This window comes from Phocoena phocoena, chromosome 15, assembly GCF_963924675.1.
Source record: "Phocoena phocoena chromosome 15, mPhoPho1.1, whole genome shotgun sequence".
Classification (NCBI taxonomy): domain Eukaryota; kingdom Metazoa; phylum Chordata; class Mammalia; order Artiodactyla; family Phocoenidae; genus Phocoena; species Phocoena phocoena.
In genome coordinates this window covers 48,290,321-48,313,506 of record NC_089233.1, presented here as the reverse complement: position 1 = coordinate 48,313,506, position 23,186 = coordinate 48,290,321, and the positions used below count along the sequence as shown (strand labels likewise).

At 40.2% G+C, this 23,186-nt stretch overlaps 1 protein-coding gene across 1 annotated transcript in view; it reads left to right on the top strand.

Annotated features, from left to right (window-relative positions):
• The first annotated feature begins 7,621 nt into the window (after window positions 1–7,621).
• Window positions 7,622–23,186, top strand: part of SPTLC3 (serine palmitoyltransferase long chain base subunit 3) — a 125,091-nt gene continuing 109,526 nt past the window's right edge. Inside the window, exon 1 of the mRNA XM_065892925.1 lies at window positions 7,622–7,729. Coding sequence (XP_065748997.1) covers window positions 7,622–7,729 — 108 coding nt within the window. The remainder of the gene's footprint in view (window positions 7,730–23,186) is intronic.

The following is a 23,186-nucleotide window of genomic DNA, read 5'->3' as shown; positions in this document are numbered from 1 at the left end:
CATATATGACAAACCCACAGCAAAAATCATTCTCAATGGTGAAAAACCGAAAGTATTTCCTCTAAGATCAGTAACAAAACAAGGATGTCCACTCTTACCACTCTTATTCAACATAGTATTGGAAGTTTTAGCCACAGCAATCAGAGAAGAAAAAGAAATAAAAGGAATACAAGTTGGAAAAGGAGAAGTAAAGCTGTCACTGTTTGCAGATGACATGATAATCCTAAAGATAACACCAGAAAATTAATCAATGAATTTTGTAAAGTTGCAGGATACAAAATTAATGCACAGAAATCTCGTGCATTCCTATACACTAACAATGAAAGTTCAGAAAGAGATATTATGGACACAATCCCCAATACCTAGGAATAAACCTACCTAAGGAGGTAAAAGACCTGTACTCAGAAAACTATAAGACACTGATGAAAGAAATCAAAGATGACACAAACTGATGGAGAGATTTACCATGTTCTTGGATTGGAAGAATCAATAGTGTGAAAATGACTATACTAACCAAAGCAATCTAGAGATTCAATGCAATCCCTATCAAATTATCAATGGCATTTTTTACAGATCTAGAAGAAAAACTCTTAAAATTTGTATTGTGACACAAAAGACTCCGAATAGCCAAAGCAGTCTTCAGGGAAAAATACGGAGCTGGAGGAATCAGACTCCCTGACTTCAGAATATACTACAAAGCTACAGTAATCAAGACAATATGATACTGGCACAAAAACAGAAATATAGATCAATGGAACAGGATAGAAAGCCCAGAGATAAACCCATCCACCTATGGTCAACTAATCTATGACACAGGAGGCAAGGATATACCATGGAGAAAAGACAGTCTCTTCCATAAGTGGTGCTGGGAAAACTGGGCAGCTACATGTAAAAGAATGAAATTAGAACACTCCCTAACACCATACACAAAAATAAACTCAAAATGGATTAAAGACCTAAATGTAAAACCAGACACTATAAAACTCTTAGAGGAAAACATAGGAAGAACACTCTTTGACATAAATCACAGCAAGATCTTTTCTGACCCATCTCCTAGAGTAATGGAAATAAAACCAAAAATAAACAAATGGGACCTAATGAAACTTAAAAGCTTTTGCATAGCAAAGGAAGCTATAAACAAGATGAAAAGGCAACCCTCAGAATGGGAGAAAATATTTACAAATGAATCAATGGACAAAGGATTAATCTCCAAGATATATAAACAGCTCATGCAGCTAAATATTAAATAAACAAAAACCCAATCAAAAAATGAGCAGAAGATCTAAATAGACATTTCTCCAAAGAAGACATACAGATGGCCAAGAAGCACATGAAAAGCTGCTCAACATCACTAATTATTAGAGAAATGCAAATCAAAACTACAATGAGGTATCACCTCACACCAGTTAGAATGGGCATCATCAGAAAATCTACAAACAACAAATGCTGGAGATGGTGTGGAGAAAAGGGAACCCTCTTGCACTGCTGGTGGGAATGTAAATTGATGCAACCACTATGGAGAACAGTATGGAGGTTCCTTAAAAAACTAAAAATAGAATTACCGTATGACCCAGCAATCCCACTACTGGGCCTATACCCAGAGGAAACCATAATTCAAAAAGACATATGCACCCCAATATTCATTGCAGCACTATTTACAATAGCCAGGTCATGGAAGCAACCTAAATGCCCATCGACAGACAAATGGATATAGAGGATGTGGTACATATATACAATGGAATATTACTCAGCCATAAAAAGGTGTGAAATTGGCGAAGCTTCCCTGGTGGTGCAGTGGTTGAGAATCCGCCTGCTGATGCAGGGGACACGGGTTCGTGCCCCGGTCTGGGAAGATCCCACATGCTACAGAGCGGCTGGGCCCGTGAGCCATGGCTGCTGAGCCTGCGCGTCTGGAGCCTGTGCTCTGCAACGGGAGTGGCCACAGCAGTGAGAGGCCCGCATACTACAAAAAAAAAAAAAAGTGTGAAATTGGGTCATTTGTAGAGATGTGGGTGGGCCTAGAGACTGTCATATAGAGTGAAGTAAGTCAGAAAGAGGAAAAGAAATATCATATATTAACGCATATATGTGGAATCTAGTAAAATGGTACAGATGATCAGGTTCGAAAGGCAGAAATAGAGACACAGATGTAGAAAAAACAAATGTATGGACACCAATGAGGGAAAGGGGGTTGGGGGGTGGGATGAATTGTTAGATTGGGATTGACATATATATACTAAGATGTATAAAATAGATAACTAATAAGAACTGCTGTATAAAAATAAATAAATAAAATTCAAAGAAAACCTAGTAGGTAAGTCCTCATTGCCTTTATACAAAGAACCCCCTATGGAAAAAAAGGAAATCATGTTGACAGAAATAAAAATGCTTGAGGGGTTAACAAAATTGGGTAGCTGTCCCCTGCCTCCAAAATACAGTGACTTTGAGAAGCATCCCCAAGTATCTAGAATTATAATATTGGCTTTCAAGTACTTCTTAGAAGTACCAAGTCTATGTCTTGAGAGAGTCTGAGCCCTGAAGGTTTTCGGGTTTCTTTAATAGATGTTTGGTTTCATAAGCAAGGAGTTGGGACATCCACTGGTAGGAGAAGCTGCCTGTTCTTTGGTAAGGGACATTCTGAAGGTAATTGCTACTATAAGGGCTTGGGTGACACTTGTCCCTGGAGAATTATTCCATGAAGAAAAGCAGAATTATCCCACTGTTGCAGACATTGGGGTAGTAATCAATAACTGGTTTGTGTTTTTTTCTAACTTAAAATAGCATTGCCATCCTATTAGCGAATGTCTTGATAGAAAAAAAAAAAAAGACTAATATCTGACATCTGTAATGTTGGTATCTAGCCTCCTTCTGTCATGGTGTTTACAAACTATGGATAAGAAAAGCTTTGCAACTGAATTGTCTCTACACTGGTAATTTTTCCAGACTGAATTCTTTGAGAAATGTACTTCCTTGTAGAGGAATCCCAGAGTATCAAATTCCAGTAGATATTGTGATGTCATTACATCTTTTTAATAAATCACAGGATTTTAATGGATCAGGAACGCAAAATAAAATATCTTTTATTATTTGGCCAATTCAATGAAATTTCCCAAATCATAACAGTTTCTGTTTTTCTTCTTGGTGCTTGATGATTTTCAAGATAACAGCTGAAAGAGAGATATCATATCTAGGACTTGCTCTGGACCCAGAAATTCTAGATTCAAAACATACTTCTGTCACATAATCATGTGGCTTTGGAAAAGTCATCTAACTTGTTGGAACTTTAGTTTTTGCATCAGCATCACCCTCTATTATATGAGTAAAGATTGAATCACTGAGAATTAATGGATTACTATACATTGTATAATTCTGACCATTTGCTTTGTTTGTTCCCTCCATTTTCTGCTAACTTGCCATCTCTAAGTTGTTCCCAGAGCTTTTTCAGAACACATTATCAAGCCTCTGAGCACCCCTTTCTTGTCTACCCCTAAAAGCTGGTATCTAGGCAAGAAAAAACGTCCCTTCAGGAAATACCACAAGGTCATCATTAACTAATTAGATCTTTGCCTCTAATACACTAATGGGCAGGTTTATTTATTTATTTTTTACATCTTCATTGGAGTATACTTGCTTTACAATGTTGTGTTAGTTTCTGCTGTATAACAAAGTGAATCAGCTATACATATACATATATCCCCATATCCCCTCCCTCTTGAGCCTCCCTCCTACCCTCCCTATTCCACACCTCTAGGTGGTCACATAGCACCAAGCTGATCTCCCTGTGCAGTGCAGCTGCTTCCCACTAGCTATCTATTTTACATTTGGTAGTATATATATATGTCAATGCTACTCTCTCACTTCGTCCCAGCTTACCCTTCCCCCTCCCTGTGCCCTCAAGTCCACTCTCTACATCTGCATCTTTATTCCTGTCCTGCCCCCTAGGTTCTTCAGAAACTTTCTTTTTTTTTTTTAGATTCCATATATATGTGTTAGCATACAGTATTTGTTTTTCTCTTTCTGACTTACTTCACTCTGTATGACAGACTCTAGGTCCATCCACCTCTCTACAAATAACTCAATTTCATTTTTTTATGGCTGAGTAATATTCCATTGTATATATGTGGCACATCTTCTTTATGCATTCATCTGTTGATGGACACTTAGGTTGCTTCCATGTCCTGGCTATTGTAAATAGTGCTGCTTCAATTAAGACATCTCTTAAGTAGAAGATATGCAGGTGCTGCTCTTGGTCCTGTGAGGGTGGAGATTGCAACAGTCTTTTTCATTGTTGTGTAAAAGGGCTGAGCAAATAGCCTAATATATAGTAGTTATTCAAACGTCTGTTGAGTTTACTGGTTGATCTGAAATACATTTAGTTATTCAGAGACACAGAATCATACTTGATATTTAGTTTGTGTTTTAGTGTTGATTGAGTTCTTAGCCTACTCGGGCTGCTGTAACAAAATACCATGAACTAAGTAGCTGTTAAACAACAGAAATTTATTTCTCACGGTTCTGGAGGCTGAGAAGTCCGAGATCAAGGCACTAGAAAATTTGGTGAGGGTTTGCGTCCTAAGCAGCCACCTTTCTGAGGTAACCCCAGATGGCTGAAGGACCAAGGGAGCTTCTTGGGCCTCTTATAAGGGACCTCCCAAAAGCCTCAGCACCTAATAGCTTTACCTTTGCGAGTCAGGATTTCAACATGTGAATGTTGGGGGGATACAAACATTCAGACCAATAGCAATTGATATCTTAAAACTGAAAGCCACCACTCACTCAAACAGACCTCCACACTTATTTTGACTGGAGGTGATATGAAACAATAGGCACACTGATTGTACACATCCACGGTACCTGATACCAGATGGTTGGAGTGTTAGGATGATTCTGTGCACACAGAAATTCACATATTCCAATATGGCAAGTAGACAAGTTTCAAAAATGAGAACATGTAGTAGATACTCCCTGAAGGTTAACGTATGGTTACCTAAATTTAGCAATTGAGATTAAGAATGGAAAAAAAAGAAGATTTCAGCATTTTTGACATGCTTTCATTTCTTTCTTTAAAAAATTATCAAAATACAGTTGATTTACAATGTTGTGTTAGTTTTAGGTGTACAGCAAAGTCATTCAGTTATACATGTATATATAAATATACATATTCTTTTTTACATTACCTTCCATTATAGGTAATTACAAGATATTGACTATAGTTCCCTGTGCTATAGAGTAGGTCCTTGTTAGTTAACTATTTTGTATATAGTAGTGTGTATATTTTAATCCCAAACTCCTAATTTATCCGTCTCCCCTCCCCTTGACATGTTTTCTTTATTTGTGGTTTTTGCCCCCTTGTAAAAAAAAAAAAAAAAAAAAAAGATAAAGAAAAATGAGAAGAATAAGATGAAGAGGAGTAAGAAGGATGAAAGGAAATTCAAAAGAGGACAGTAATGAGGGAAGAAGAGGGGGAAAAAGGAGAAGGGGAGGAAGCATATAAGGTTCATAAGTTTTATCTCAAAATCCTTATTCAAAAAATAACTTTGTACGGGTCAGTAGAGCTCAGTCAAAATAACACCATGTCTTCAGTGTGCCTTTCTAAACGGAGGCAGTCACGCCAGCAGTTATCAGTGCCCCCCCTTCCCTTTTCTTCTCTTTTTTGTGTTAAGTCTAGAAGGAAATAAGCCAACACAGGTTCAACTCCCAAATCCTACTGTAACGGCCACTGAAGAGACAAGTTCTGCTCTGATGACAAACGTTGGGAGAAATGCAATAAAGATTCTCACCTTGAGACATGAAAGGGAGGGCACACTTGGTATTTATTCCATTATTTGGCCCAAGACCTTATTTTATTCCTCTAGGTCTCTGTGGGATGGGGGAAAAGGACACCTTCACAGGCTAATCATGCTTGGGAGAGGCATTATGATCACTTCCTCTGTTTGCCACATCTTCCTAGAGGGGAAACAAACCCTGCCCAAGAGAACCAAGAACCAGGAAATGAGGCTCTGACAACAGGACTATGTCTGTCTTTTTGTTGTGTTTCTTGTTTGTTTGTGCCTACTGACCCAATAAATGGGTTTCTTTTCTGAGTGTCTGATGTTAAAGAAGCCTCCATTCAGGAGAACCATGAGGGCAAGGATTCAACAGGCTGTAAATGATTGACACTGTCCAACCAACCATGTCACCACAATGCCTTTAGATGGTGAGAGGAGAAAACAGACCTCTCTGGTGACTGGTGCATTGAGAGAATAGGAGTTGATGAGTAAACCAGAGGTGTCAGGACTGGGATGCTACCTCACAACACCTATGTCTGTAACAAACTACTTCATCAGACGTTAGCCCACAAAAAATGTTTTATCTCATCTTATAGCTGGAGAAACTGAGGCAAAAAGAGAGAAAAATCGCTTTCCCAAGGTCACATGATCAAGGTGATTCAGCTATAATGAGAAACCAAATATCCTGTCTCCCAGACTTCTGTCTTACCGGAATTCTGGATGAGTCAGTACCTCTCATTGATGTCACTGGGGTTTTTTGTTTTGTTTTGTTTTTTCATTTTCACCAAGAACTTATTTAATTAGTTAATTTATTTTTGGCTGCGTTGGGTCTTTGTTGCAGTACATGGGCTTCTTATTGCGGTGGCTTCTCTTGTTGCAGAGCACAGGCTCTAGGCACACAGGCTTCAGTAGTTGTGGCACGTGGGCTCAGTAGTTGTGGCACACGGGCTTAATTGCTCCACAGCATGTGGGATCTTCCCAGACCGAGGCTCAAACCCGTGTCCCCTGCACTGGCAAGTGGATTCCTAACCACTGAGCCACGAGGGAAGTCCTGATGTCACTGGTTTTAACATAAGGTGGGTTCTGAATTGTATTTTTGCCATTTTTGTATTATGGTAAAATATACATTACATAAAATTTACCATTCTAACCATTCTGAAGTGTATAGTTCAGTGGCATTCACATGGCAATCATCACTACCATCCATCGCCCCAACTTTTCCCATCTTCTCCAACAGAAATTTGTACCCATTAAACAGTAGCTTCCTATCTCTCCTCCCTGTGGCCCCTGGCAACCACTTCTGAATGTTATTTTACTGCAAGAAGAAGTGTTGACTTTGACCTTGGTTTACAAACAAAAATGTAATTAGATGCAGGAGGGAGGTGAGAAGGGGATAGACGTCTATTTGGCACTGACTGTCCTCCGTAGGAGACACCTGGGGAGTGTACAGTGGCGTGTGTGTGTGTGTGTGTGTGTGTGTGTGTGTGTGTGTGTCTTTAAAAGATTCTCCACCTCCCTGCTGGCCTCCTCACAGTTTGCCACTGGCTTTGCAGCCTCCTGGTTGCCTCAGTCCAGGCAAGGAGCTGGCAATCTCCTTTATAGTTTCAGGAGCAGTTCTGTTACCATGGAGGCCACATTCTGATTTCAAGAGTGTAAAGGTAATCATTTGTTTTTAGCTTCAAAGATCTTCCCAAAAGATAGGCTGTCGCTCTTCTTCTGGAAAAGCCTGATTGGTAGGATTCCTTCAAGCACTCAGTCTGAAGTGCTTTATCCCATTCCCTCACCAGCTTCAAAAGTCAAGCTTGCCAAGAGCCTCTGAAGGAAAATCTGCCACTTCCATCAATTTCACACAAATGGTTGATCCTGGAGGTGGTGCTATTTGCAATGGAACACTTCACAATCAGAGTGACCACTGTCACAGAAAAAACTGCACAAAGAACGGGATGGTGAAAGAAGCCCAGGTAAGAGGCAATCCCTCCCCCTTGCTCTAAATGACCTGAACATTTCAATATTTGTTGTAAAGCTGTTTGAAGCTGTCCTAGCTGAAAGTTCTTGGCAGGAAGTGTTTTCTATGTTTTGACTCCTTACTTCAGCTAATTTCAAATGCTTGGCTACTAAAAAGTTTGGACGTGGGTTAAGGAGGGAATTTCTTCTCTGTACAAGAGAGGACACACGTAGATCCAAGAGCCTTAAACCCTTAACATAAAAATGTCCCTGCTAGACTTTTGTTTTCTCTCAAGCATTTTGGAGAAAACAGTTGTGAAGGCTAAAACTCTCCAGCTAAATTTCAGTCTATCAGGAAATCACAACAGACTGCATGCATCAAACTTCATAGGGGCAAAAAAGAGGAAGTGAAAGTAAACGCTGCTGAGATTACGTGGAGTAGGTTTTCCCCTGGTACGTGAGGAGTGCCTCTCGGATTAAAAGGGGACTTCTTTTTGGTGTTTGGTGGGGCCTTGTCATAGCTTACAGCTTGATTCGGGGCCAAAGTCTTTCTTTGAAACTTGACATCCCAAGCATTCCTTTTTAAGACACTTCAGAAAGTGCGGCTTATTGTTACAGGCTGCACACAGGAACCAAACAGACTTTGAATTGTTTTCCCATGTGATACTTTTTGTAAAATTCTTGGCTCCTGCTCTGACAGAATGTTTGAGGGGAATGTACTGAGGAAGGGGAAGAACCCAAGAAATGTTGTCAGCTCATTCAAAGAGGGAGCCGGGTCTGCAAGCTGCTTACGAACAGGCAGGCCATTGCCAGCTTCCCATTGGATGCCCAGGTCCTCTGTTCTGAGCAGCAGGGGTGAGTTCACCTGCTTGGGAGCAGGTTAGCATAGCCAAACAGGCAGCTTCACCGTTGCAAAATGAGAAGCTGGGCAAGGAACCTGTGCGGGAGAACTGGGGTCGGGGGTGGGGAGGTTGGGCAGTGAGATTGTTCTAAGATCACAGGACAGGTGGGGCTGGCTGGGGGCCAGCCCACCATTCAGTGAAGGAAATTTGTGTGTCCAGTGGAATGAAAGAGGTTGGGGGGGGGCCCTCTGGAGCGCAGGTTGTGTGTGAATAGGCTGTGGTCCCCCAAATAGGTTCCCCTCTTAACAAAAGGCATTGCCCTAGCCTTGGAATTGTCTACCTAAAACCTCAGGTCTGGCCTCTCCTAGATGAGTATAATGTGAAGAGAAAATACTCAACTCTCATTCTTTGCATGAGGGCAATCATACTAATACCCACCATCTATTCGTCGCTGTATCGAATCAGACCACTACCACTCAAGACACTCTTTGCCCCTAAAATGGCTGTAACACTGGCCACTGGCCTTCTCACCCTCTGGACCATTCTGACCCTGAAGGCTCTCATTTGGATAGAGATGCCCTCAAAGCCATTCTCTCTCTCTCTCTCTCTCTCTCTCTCTCTCTCTCTCTCTCTCTCTCTCTACTTTATCTTGGTTTTGTAACCACCTTCTAGTGTCTGAGGTTAGAGACTTAGCTAAATGGTTACAACCATTCCTAAGGACAAGAGCCAGGATCCTAAAGGTTCATTACTAAGTGCTCCTACAAGACTGTGAATATCTTTGGACACTGAAGCTTCCCTAAGAGCAGCAGGAAATATCAGGGAGGCTACTGCCTTTTCCAACAGCTCTTTCTGAAGGAAGGACCATCCAGAACCTATTTGCTCAGATATATTTAGGTGTTACTTAGTTGAAATTGGTTCCCACTGAGAGCCTCAATTATGGCTTAAAAAGTATGTTCCAGAAAGAAGAAACCCTGCTGAGTTCTTAGTGCAGTAGGGCAGACAAAGGCCTGTTTTCCCCTCTGTGATATAGATGTCATGTCTTTCCTATCATGATCCTTAATCACTGGTATTAGTCCATTTTGCTTTGAGGACCTTAAACAAACTGAGTCTTTACCAAAAACCTTGAAGTTTGAACCCAGTCCTCGTAGAACACTCACTCTTGGAACCCAGCCACCACATTTGAAGGAAGCCCAAGCAGCTCAAGAGAAGCCCAAATAGAGAGAAACCAAGTATCCTTGCTGTGCACCTAGGCAAGATGCAGCACCAGCTTGTAAACTGTGTGAGTCAGCTCTCTTAGAAGGGGATCCTCCATCCCTGGAGTCTATCTGTTCCAATTATACTTCATGGAGTATACATGACTTGTCCCCACTGGGCTCTGCCCAAATTACAGATCCTTAAGCAAACAAATGATTGGGTTTTTTTTTTTAAGCTGGGTTTGCTTATCAGACTTTTTATTTTTAATATCTTTATTTAGTTATGGCTGCGTTGGGTCTTCATTGCGGTGTGCGGGCTTTCCCTAGCTGCGGCGGAGTGGGAACTACACTTCGCTGTGGTGCGTGGGCCTCTCATTGAGGTGGCTTCTCTTTGTTGCGGAGCATGGGCTCTAGGCACGTGGGCTTCAGTAGTTGTGGCATGCAGGCTCAGTAGTTGTGGCTCGGGCTCTAGAGAGCAGGCTCAGTAGTTGTGGTGCACAGGCTTTGTTGCTCCGCGGCACGTGGGATCTTCCCAGACCAGGGCTTGAACCCGTGTCCCCTGCATTGGCAGGCAGATTCTTAACCACTGTGCCACCAGGGAAGTCCCAAGCAAACAAATGATTGTTGTTTTAAGTATGGTGGTGGTTTGCTAAGCAACAATAAACATGTAAACACATGTATATTCTATTTCTTTAAAATGCCTAGAAAAATCATTGTACAGTCTCATTACAACCATTTTCAGTGCTTTCATTTTGAGGAAAGAGTTTGTTTTGGCCATCAATCTTTGGCAAAGATGCCTTTCCCTAAGCTTTACACTTTTGTTGTGTTTTATTTTGTGTTTTGCATAAGGACTGTATGCTTAAGATGAGTGTCCGGCTGGTAAAACCAAATACAATGAACTCAAATATCAACTATGCAAAAAGCACAATCACTTGGATGCTGTCAAATCTGAAGTGTAACTATTCAATCTGAGGAGGTCTGTAACTTGTTGCCTTATCTATGAAGAAAGAGCAGGCAAAGAAGCATGTATGTGTTCTGGTTCAGATGTTTTGTTAATTAAATGAATACATGTTTTAAAGTATATTTAATATCTGCCAATTATAAATTAATTTTATCTATTGGTTAAAGTTTCCTAGAAAATGATTCTCTTTAGAAACACAAGTAGAGGTAGATTGACGTTAACCTAATTACTCTCAAGAAATCCACTACATTTATTTTGAAATACACTTGATTTAATCTTTCTACTAAGTATTGTCACCTTGTCTCAATTGGCCTGAACTAATGTAGTTTTACTGGAATTCTAAAGTATATCAACCTGTAAATTCATGTGAGAAGAAGTTGTTGCCACCATATTAGAAAGAAAGTCATTGGCCCAGTAATTCACAATTTAGATTAAACCTTTGGAAACAAACAAACAAACACTATGAACATAGTTCAGAGAAGTATTCAGAATTGTTCTCCACGATGTACTTCATCCATCACAGTTCCCTCTAAATCCTGCTTCAACCAAAATTTTGCCACATTGAAGATCATTTGATTACAGCAGAGGTTAAGATTACAAATGCCCAGCAGGCTGGTAAGGCCTGGTGTGGACAACAGGAAGTGGTAAGCATGGGTTTACCTGAACAAAGCTCATTGTCACCATGAGAGAAAGCAGGTCCTATGTTGACAGATCTTATGATTTTCAAAAGAAACTGGAAATCCAGATGGAGCGGGAGGGAGAGAGAATATCCTGATTTTTAAGTATTGGCATCTAATGCTTCAAATTTCCAATAGTGTAGAGTTCAATGAGACATTGCTACCAGCCACAAATCTGTAATCTCTGAACTATAGGCAAATAGGATGAGAAAAATAAGAGGTCATAAATAGAGTGATTCAGGGAATTTGGATCTTCTTAATTTAGACTTACTTTATATTTTTTAAAAGCAATAGATATATCTTACATCTTAATTTTCCTGAGTTGTTACATTAATACTTGATCCTGGAGTATGCAAGTTTTAGGAACAATTATGACCCAACCAGTTGTACTAGATTTCTCTGACTAACCCTGATTTCAAATATTAGATGACAAAATGTCATAGAACTGATACCATTTCACTGCTCAAACTTCATCTCTCAGACTTTGTAGGAAGGGACACACAAACCTTTTGTTAGACAATGCACTCATATAGCTTGGTCACCATTATTATTCTCTAGACGTGGTATAACTGGGCCTTCAAAAGTTGCCCAGGAAAAGGCTGTGTGTAAATTATGATTATCCAGTCAACTACAACTTATACCTGACTGTTCTTTCTCTGCCATGTGGAGCTTATCCTTTTAGAAGTCAAAAATCCTTTGAGAAGCTGATAGGCACTTTCTGTATTACAGAATTTTCCATGTAAAGGATTCATGTGTTTCCTGACTTTCTCTGATCCCCAGGTTAAGAACCTCAGCTCTCACACCCTGCTCAGAAAAACAAACAAATCAGGCTTTCCAGAGAAGACAGGGTAAAGGGATTCATAAATTGATCTACCAAGGAGAGAAAACCAAACATAAGCCAAAGTGACTCAGACCACAAGCCCACATGTGGTATTAATTTATTTAAAAAGGTATATTAGAATTTTGTACCTCACTTTATAATACTATTTTAATAATATTTATTTTACTATAAAACTACTTTTATATCCTCCTTGAAAACCTTGAGTATAAATGAACTCCCCAGGAAGATATTTCTTTCCTGGTGGCTTTTCATATCCCAGCACCCCTCAGGATTTCCCAGGGAACCACTTAAGGAAGAATGATAGCAGGAAGACAAGCTTTGACATCAGCAGAAATGGGTATGAGTACTAGCTTTGCTCCCTACTAGCTGTGCCACATTGGAGAAGTAGCATCATGGCTCTGATCCATACCTCACAAGGCAATTGTGAAGATTAGATAAGAGAGTGTATGTAAGACTCCCAGTAACTATCACATGTGTAGTAGATACTTGATAAATAGTGACTATTATCTATTAAAGTCTGCCTGCAGCTCTTACCCCTCTACTGATATTGTAAGAGTGTTCAGTACAATGCCTGGCATGTAATAGGTGCTCAATAAATGATAGTCTTAAATCCTTGAATTCCCTCATCCAATGGTGGCTTCATTTTACTCGGTCTGTCAGCAGCACTTGACACAAGTAATTACTCCTCCTCCTTCAAGCCCTTTTCTCTCTTGGCTTCCAAGTTATGACCCTCCTATATCACCAGCTGTTCCTTTACAGTGTCTATTCCTGGTTTTCCTCAACTCCTTGATCTTTGAACAATAGAGTGACCCAAGGCTCAGTCCTTGTACCCGTTCTCTTTTCTAACTGCAGATTTCTCCTGATGATCTGACCTTGTCTCATTACTATATGTACATGTATATATGTGCAGCTGTGTGTATGTGTGTGTGTATGCGTAGATATATATATATATATATATATATATATATATATATATATATATGTATATATGTCATTTCCAACTGCTTCCTTGATCTTTTGCTTGGATGACCAAAGGCATCTCCAACTTAACATGTCCAAAACTGAGCCCCCAATACTCCCTCCCTCTGTCCCTAACGTGTTTCCTTTATAGTCTTTCCCATCTCAGTAAATGACAACTCTATCCTTCCAGTGGCTCAAACCAAAAACCTGGGTATCGTTCATGACTTTTTCCTTCTGTATTCAATGAGTCAGCAAATTCATGATCCTACCTTCTCAGGATATCCAGAATCTGACCACTCCTCACCTCCCCACAGCAACCACTCTGGTCTCAGCCACCACTGTCTCTCACCTTGATTGTTATGGGAGTCTCATGCCTTTTCCCTGTGTCCCAGTTATTCATTACAGAATGACAACCCATCCCAAAACAGAATGACATTAAACAACCACTATTTTGTTATGCTTATGGATTCTACTGGGTAGGAATTCAGAAAAGACTCAGTGGAGACAGCTCTTCCCTGTTCCAGGATATCTGGGGCCTCAATTGGCTGGACCTAGAACAGCTGAGCCAGGAGGATTCGCCTGCAAGATGGTGTCCTCACTACCATGTCCAAGCTGGGTCAGCTGAAAAAAAGGACAAGCCAGGACTGTGGGCAGGATTGCCTCAGACAGCTTCTACAGCAGGGAGGGCTCTAGAGAGTTTTCTAGTAAGTGAAAACGTCTCATGGCCTTTTGTATCCTAGCCTCGAGTAAAAGCTGAAATTCTTACAGTGACCACAAGGAGCCATGGCTTGATCCTCACTGACTCATCTCCTTTTTCCCAGGGCTCAGTGTATTCCAGCCACACTAGAGCCAGCAGCCCTGCATCCTCCCACCTCAGGACATTCCCACATCCTCCCCCATTTGCACTTCCCAGAAATCCAGGTGCCTGCACCTCCCTTCTTTCAAGTCAAATATTACTCACAATCCTATAAAAATTGCGACATACTTTCTTCCTGACTCCCTTTCCTGATCTTGCTTGGTTCTTTAGTACTTAACACCATCTACACACACACACACACACACACACACACACACACACACACACACACACAAACACTTGAATTTATTTCCTATCTATTGTCTGCCTCTGGCTCTAGAATGGGAACTCCACCCAGGCAGAGATTTCTATCTCACTGCCAAATCCCCAGAACATATACCGGAGCCTGTACACAATAGGTGCTCAATAATAGTTGTGCAATGATTAAAGACCACCTGTTTTTACTAATCTAGTGTTTGTTAAAACTCGGATTTCTGTTTGTTTTGTTTATTTCAATTGTCATTTGCTGTCCACAGGCCTGGTTCCTTAAAAGACTGAAAAGCCCCACTCAGATGATACACAAGCTTCTTGCAGATTTCAAGGTGTATAACCTCTTATTAATTAATACGCTAATTAATCGCTAATTTATTAGTAATTTACCTAATATTAATTAAAGGTTTCCCACCCTTTGTTGGAGAACATGACTACTATTCACTGCCTTCTTTTTAGAAATCACTAGATTTTTGTGTGACCAGGTAACTACGTGCTTTTATATCGATATCCAGATATTATGTATACTCTAAGTTTGGGGTCAAGGAATATGCTTTAAGGAGGTGGAACTTTTTGAAGGAGATGAAAATAGAAATTAAATATTATTGATTTATCCTGATGATTCTACTACCTCTTAATAGGAGATGAAATATGCCTGGATTAGAAGGAAAATGATTAATACCTCAAGTTATATAGACCTGTCATCTGGTTTTAATAAAATTCTGCATTCTCAGGGTTGAATGTCCAAGAAAAATCAGAATAATCTGCTTCCCCATTCATGACCCTGTATATGAAATGATTTTTAAAATTTCATTTAACAAATTTTCCATCACACTATATGCTAGGAACTTTCTAAATACAAACTTATTTGATTCCCACAACCTTGTGACTTTAATACTATTACTATCCCTATTTTTTATATGAGGCAACTGGTCATAGAAAAGTTAAGTAAGTTTGTCTAAGATTAAACCTCTAGTTAGTGCAGACTGACCCCAGGGTCTATGTCTTTATCACTAGAAAAAAAAAAAAAAGCCTTTTCCTCAAACATTTTATTGTAAATATTTGCAAACTTACAGAAAAATTAAAGAGTTCTACACTGAATACTCATATACCTACCACTTAGAAACTGCAGTTAACATTTTACTATATTTGTTTCATCACACGTTTGTCTGTCTGTCCGTCCCTCTATTCATCCATCAAACCATATGTTTGGTGCATTTCAAAGAAAGTTGGAGAATCAATAGACTTCACCCCTAAACCCTTCCGCATGCAAATTATTAACCAGATTTCAATATTTGTCCATCGTTCTTTCTTTTTTCTTCTTTTGAGACAAAATGTGCAGATAATTCCATTCAATGAATTTTGACCTACACTACCTTTCGATTTTTCTTGCTGGGAAAGGTTTCATTATATAGTTTTGACTGTGCAAAGATTTTATAAAACTGTGAGCTGAATCAAGTGTAAATTCATCTGTGAGATGAAAGACTCAGCAGAAGGCTACCTCACTCGAGAAACTCCCCGGTTGTACACCTAAAATTCTGACGGGTTCAAGAGCCATTTTCCCTTTTTGTCTGGAGTATAATCCAGCTGGCAGGAAGGGAACTCACTTTAGAAATTCTTAAAATTCCATACCATGCCCTGTCTTCTTACACATGGAGGAATGAGGCTCAACGAAACGAAGTGACTGTCTCACAGGTCACACCAGTGTGAGGCACCCTCCCCCACTCTGGTCTCTTGATACCCAGACCAAGGCCCTTTCTGGAAAGGTGCATTTGTTTCTGAAACCTCCAACCTGTGGAAGCAAACAGCCAGGGACTACAGTATTTGATGGCTCAGAGTGGTATCTGCTATTGCAAATTCTTTAGCTTCAATTTCAAAATTGATGATGCAAAGTTGCATTTGTCTCATGGAAGATGTAAAGACCTCTCCTATTTCCCAAAATAAGAGCCACGTGGAGAAAGCCTCCCTCTTTGCCTATCTTAGAAAAGAATGTCAGAGAAATCAGTATTAATTACAGTTAATGATTGCTGCCATACACAAGGTCCCTCCACGTATTTACGCTTTTTGAAGTATTGTTAATTCTCACCTATTGTTTTCAAATTTCACGTATAAGGACCCAAGTTTCAAAGAGGTCAGATAATCACCCACACGGGTGGCAAGTAATAGGAGGATTTTCTGACCCCTAATATCACATAAATTGTTGCCATCTCCTGCCCTACTGTCCTAGTAAACTGAACCATCATATAGAGGTTGGGAGCAGGGCCTCCCCTTCGCACCGCCTGGGCTTGAATTTCAGCCTCACATCGGTCGCTCTATGACCTTGGACAAGCAGCTTAATCTCTGTGCCTCAGTTTCCTTATCTGGAAGATGAGGATAATAGTAGTGCCTGACTAATAGAATCATTGTAAGAAGTAAATATGGTGGCGCATGCATGGCTTAGAATGATTTCTTTAAAAAGCAACCAATGTTTTGCCCATTTAACCTTCAGCATCAACTATAATGATCCTTATATCCAACGTGTCGTTGGACTTTCACAGCAATGCTGTGAAGTATTGAGTGCTACTGACCCATTTTGGGATGAACAAAACAGAACTAAGAAAGATAATGAGACCAAAGACACAAGGATGATGGGGACAGAGCTGGACAAGAATCCCAGACATTTTTAACTCTAAGTTCAGGAATGTCTCAAAGGACTGGATACATAGGTATTTTTCAAGCCCTTACTCAGTGCATACAGCTCTGTCAACTGTTCCTTTACAAGAACAGATAGGAAGTAAAAAAAAAAAAAAAAAAAAAATCAGCACCTCTATTCCTCAGCAGATTAATTCACAGCAAGAGAAAAAGTGCTATTTTGGTTATTACACTTACTCAGAAGAGCAGATTTGGGAGTCCGTTTTAGTAATTTTTAGAAATCTGTAAGATTCTGAAAGTCTTGTAAAATGTTAGTTTCTACCTTAGATTTCCATAGCCAGGCAGCAAAGTGATTTTACACGGCACACCAGACAGCACAACTTCCTATAAATCTTTCTTTAAAAATCATTGACCTTTGTCTTTACATCCTCAAGGCATGTAGCATGTGTACTCCCCAGAATTACCTTCTTCTGAGCCCTTGTACAGCCTCAACTTCATTTTCAAACACAGGCCATCCTGAAAGCTTGCTTCCAGACCCCACAGGGGAGCACAAGTCAATTAATTTCTTGGTTCCTTTGTTGAGTCTCCCCAGAGGCAATGACATTGATGATGCGTTAAGGATTCTTAGGTCTTGCAACATGGCATGTTTCCCAGTCACCTACTCTGATAGTCTGAAGGAAACTAGGCTCCAGATCATCTCAAATACTGGAATAATCATGGCAGAAATGATCTCAGATCTCAGAGAAGCATGTTATCTCATTTTCTAGATGTTAGTGGCACATTTCTCACTTACTAGAATAGAACAGAACTGAGGCACACTTGCCCATATCTCAAAATGGCCAATCCAGGGCAAGACACACACCTGTCCACTGCCAGTTTCTAGATCCTCTACACAATACTGCTTTTCATAGTACAGAACCCAAAACAAACCCCGAAGGAGCCCTTGGCAATAACAGCTTTTGCCAAACCATGCAAATAACTTAGGGGTACTTGGGAAAATCTCACAACTGATGTTAAGATTTGACGGATTGGTTTGTAAGTTTATGCAAAAGGGGCTGGCATTAGATGGCTTCCCATCTGACTGATGGCTTCCCATCGGTCAGTTCTTTGCAAAACCACTGAATCAGGTGTCTACAGACTAAGATACAGAAGTTCTCCACATAGTGACCTGGGAAAATGATACAATGGCTGAAATAAATAGGTCACGAATGTCAGTTTTCTCTTTTTAAGTGTAATATCGATCTTTATACCAATCAGATGACCCATGCCTTGCACCCAGCCATTACTTAAGGCTCATAAATTATGATGGCTAAAAAAAAATGCCTGGAATTTTTAAATGGTTGATTCAGGAGTACAGGTAAAAATTAGTCAAGGCTAGCACTGCTCTGGGAGAAGTTACTTTTTTTTTCAACATTATATGCCACGTAAGAAAAGTTAATCAGATAATTATAGCTGTGACCATGGATGTTATCAGATGTTTTGGAAGCAAAGAAACAAATTGTTATGTTGTCATACTCTTGGGCAATTGGTTGTTTGGAGACATTATGCTTACTTTCCCAAGAAGCAAAACGTTTTCATGGAAAATCAAATATGCTCTGCCTTCCATGAACACAAAGATTCCAGCCAAAAAAACTGTATACATTCAACTAAGCATCATCTCTTTAAGGACACATTCTGTCTTCAAAGGCAAGCAAAAGATGAGTCAGGTTATAGGTTGAAGATGAACCTAGGCTGCTCTTGATGTGCATAAATTGTGAGTGGTTTTATAGGGTGATAGGCAGAGGAGGGAAGGAGGCAAGCAGAATAGGTCTGTACAGCCATGAGCCAAATCCTGATAAACACACAGGGAAGGAAGAACAATGGAATCCTCGGCAACTTTCTCTCTTTCTGGGTAGGTGGATTTTCTGCTCCTTCAGGTTGTTGAACGGCAGGCACTCTTTGGTCCATGTTCAGGGGATGAGAAGTTTTGGTTGGGGTCCAGAGATGGTAGTTCAGCATCATCAAGGTGCAAGAAGAAATTGTTTCAATTTGATTCAAAGAGAAAAACCATTGTTTCTAATCCAAGTTCAGTCCCCTGAGCTCAGCCAACCACGTTTTGTGTGCTTCCAGAGCCCCACCCTTTTTTTAACTCACTTATGAGTCATCAGCTGCCTGGCATGGGAAGGAGATGCTACAGTACACACCTCACTTCCATGGCAAAGCACGTCTCTGGTGTTGGTTCGTTCTCATGCATCTCAAGAAACATTTTCCTTTTGATTTTTGGTCATAGGTTCAAAAGTTCAGGATCAATGGAACTAGTATGTTTCATCAAATATTCTTCTGCAAGGGATACAAGAGAAACTTTATTTTATTTTATATTGAATTATAGTTGATTAACAATGTTGTGTTAGTTTCAGGTGTACAGCAAAGTGATTCAGTTATACATATACATGTATCTATTCTTTTTCAAATTCTATTCCCACTTAGGTTATTACAGAATATTGAGCAGAGTTCCCTGTGCTATACAGTAGGTCCTTGTTAGTTATCTATTTTAAATATAGCAGTGTGTATATGTCAATCCCAAACTCCCAATCTATCCCTCCACCCCCTATCCTTTTTCCCCCGGTAACTATAAGTTCATTCTCTAAGTCTGTGAGCTCTGTTTTGCAAATAAGTTCATTTGTATAATCTTTTTTAAGATTCTGCATATAAGAGATATCATATGATATTTATCTTTCTCAAAATTACCGACCATACAGCCATGAATCACTGTGAATCATTGGTATGTCAGGGCTCCCTGAAGACCCATTCACATGCATGGCTTTGCAGGGGGCCTTTTGAAAACACATATCAGATCAGGTTTTTAGACTGGCATTTGCTTACAGCTCGTCAATGGCTTCCCTTGTCAGGATCAAGGCTGTGGTCCTAAACTCAGTTTACGAGCTCTGCACAACCTCCCCGCTGATTCATCCATTGATTCATCAAAGATTTATTGGATACCTACTTCGTATCAGATGCCCTTCTAAGCCCTGGAGTACTAATGATGGACAAAGTGGATGGAGTTCCCCTTTTAGAACTGACCTACAGCCATGCCTGCCCCCTCACTACCCCTGCCAGCCCACCACCCTACCCGCTTCGCTCCCCACAGTTCTTTGGGTTCTTCCTCCTGCTGGGAATACTGCACCTCATCAACTCCTACTGACTATTCAGATCTTATTTTAAGCATCATCTTCTTTAGGGAGGCCTTTCTCTTTTCCTGGACTAGGCCAGATCCCATCCTGTCCGCTCCATAGGTCCCTGACTTATCCTTCATTTCCCTTTTTGTAAGTATTTGCTCTGGTCTGTATTATCATCTAGACCAGGGGCTGGCACACTTTCTCTGTAATGGGCCAGACAGTAAATATTTTCAGTTCTTTGGGACACGAAGTCCCTGTCTCAGTTACTCAACTCTGCCTTTGCAGTGTGAAAGCAGCCGTGGACAACAATAAACAAACGGGTGTCACTGTGTTCCAATAAAACTTTATTTTGAAAGAAAATAGCAAAAGCAAGGGGTAGGCCAGATATGGCTTGTGGGCCATAATTTGCAGACCTCGGAACAACGGAACCTGCTGTGATGATGGAAATACTGTGTGACTGTCCCACCCAGTAAGGTAGCCACCAGCCATGTGTGGTTGTCCAACATTTGAAATATGGCTCATGCAACTGATAACCTAAATCTCTAAATATATTTAACTTGAATGATTTAAGTTTGAATGTAAGTAGCCACATGTGGCTAATGATTATTGTATTGGACGGTTCACATATAGACTATGAGTGTCATGAGGTCAGGGGTTCTGTCCTTCCTGGTCCCCACTGTGTCACCTGGACAGAGCACAGCAGCTAGCACAGAGTACGTACTCAATATGTATTTGTTGGATGAATGAACGAACAAATATGCCTAGAGATGATCATACTAAGTGAAGTAGGACAGAGAAAGACAAATATCATATGATATCGCTTATATGTGATATCTAAAAAAAGGATACAAATGAACTTATTTACAAAACAGAAATAGACTCACAGATATAAAAGACAAACATGGTCACCAAAGGGGAAACGTGGGGGGGGGGAGGGATAAATTAGGAGTTTGGAATTAACAGATATACACTACTATATATAAAATAGATAACCAACAAAGACCTACTGTATGGCACAGGGAACTATATTCAATATCTTGTAATAACCTAAAATGGAAAAGAATGTGAAAAAGAATATATATATATGTGTGTGTGTGTGTGTGTGTGTGTGTATAACTGAAGCACTTTGCTGAAACTAACACAACACTGTAAATCAACTATACTGCAATTAAAAACGTAAATAAATAAAGGAAGAAAAAAATGAACAAATGTATAACTATGGAATGACATCAGACTTCTGGGATGTTGCCACTGGAGACTTCTTGCTCTCTAATCCTGAAGAGTTGTATTTCTGTACACATGTTTTATCCCCACCTTAGTCCATGAGTTCCATGGGGATGGAAGCCATAAGAGAAACTACCTGAATGACCCAGTGCCTAGCACAGGTACATGCACATGGTAGTCAGCCGTCCCATGAGTGTTGACAGCTGCCAGTACCCACCTGGGAAGGACAAGGAGTCAGCCCCATGGCTATTTCTGAAACATGTTCCAATCTGTCACATCTCAAAGATCTAACTTAGAGCTTCTTTCTGATTCAACCCTGGTGCTGTGCACTTGAGAAATTCAACTTCATCCTGACTTTGACTGCTTTATAACCTTGGGGAAATTGCCTAACGCCCTGTGACTATCTTATTAAGTGAAGGTAATTCTAATTCTATCACAGCTATCCACAACCTACCTCTTAGGAATACCATGTAAGTAAATAAAATCATGGCCACAAAAGCTTTGAGCACCTCAGAGATAAGCGCTGTTCTCACCTGGACTGAGAACATCATAACTGAACAAGAAGATAGCAGGTAGTAGTTAATTTCAATGATATTAAAGCAACGATGCATTGTTTTCTCTGGTTTATCAGGATAACTTCAGGAAAGCTCTGTGCCTCTCAAGTGATCTAACTGGTTGTGAGTAAAATTAGAAGATTGCAGTCATTGCAGGGTGGTGAAGGACAGCCACTTTGTTCCAAAGTTCAATTATGTCCAACTGACTTTAGGGCCTCCACCCCCGCTGTCATCCCAGGTAGGATCCTACGAATCTTTCTTCCCTGCATTTCTTTTTCACTTCTCTTTGAAACAGAAAGTCTGGCTTATCCTGCAGAGAAGGCCTGTTCAATTTCAGCAGGCACTACACACCACATCTCCAAGCAGGCAACACATGAGGTCCAGCCAGAAGTCCTTGCATGGTCCCGTTCCTCTCGTTTCTACTCACTAACAAGTGCCCATGCTGGTTCTCCTGTCCTGGGAGGCCCTCACCTCCTTCCTCAACATTTTCCAGTCTTGGCTCTCTTTTTCTCTCCCATTCACTCAGTCCTACAGCAGATTTTCATGGGGCACACTGCTAGGGACTCCATTTAGTCCTCTCCAAGCCATCCTGACTTTTCTGTGAATCCCTGACTTCCCAATCTGGAAATGTGGAAGATGGGACCCTTCATGGGCTTCCCTGACCTCTTTGCTAACTTCTCTGGTGGTGGATGGGAAAACCATGGGAAAACAAGTGAGCCTCTCAACGACTGAACTTGGGCATCACTACAAAGAAAGGTTGGAATAGTTAATACATAAAGAACTTGTCCCCTCAAAAAGTTCCATGTTTATAATCTGTCTGTCTCTCTCGCTGACTTCTGTATTTCTTTCTGTCATGCACCACCTAACACTCAGAGATGCTCAATAACTCAACAATTGAATCTTTGACAACTTCACCAGATTTATTGATTGACTGATTGATGATCCCATTCTATCTTTTTTTTAAATTAAAGTACAGTTGATTTACAATGCTATACTAGTTTCAGGTGTACAACATAATGATTTGATATTTTTATAAATTATACTCCATTTAAAGTTATTATAAAATATCAGTTATATTCCCTGTGCTGTACATTACATCCTTGTATCTTATTTAGTTCATACATAGTAGTTTATACATCTTAATCACCTTCCTCTATCTTGCCCCTCCCCACTGCACTGGTAACCACTAGTTTGTTCTCTGTATCTATTAGTCTATTTCTGTTTTGTTATATTCATTTGTTTTATTTTGTTAGATTCCACATATAAATGAGAATATACAGTATTTGTTTTTCTCTGTCTGACTTACTTCACTAAGTGTAATATCCTCCAGGTCTACCCATGTTGTTGCAAATGGCAAAATTTCATTATGT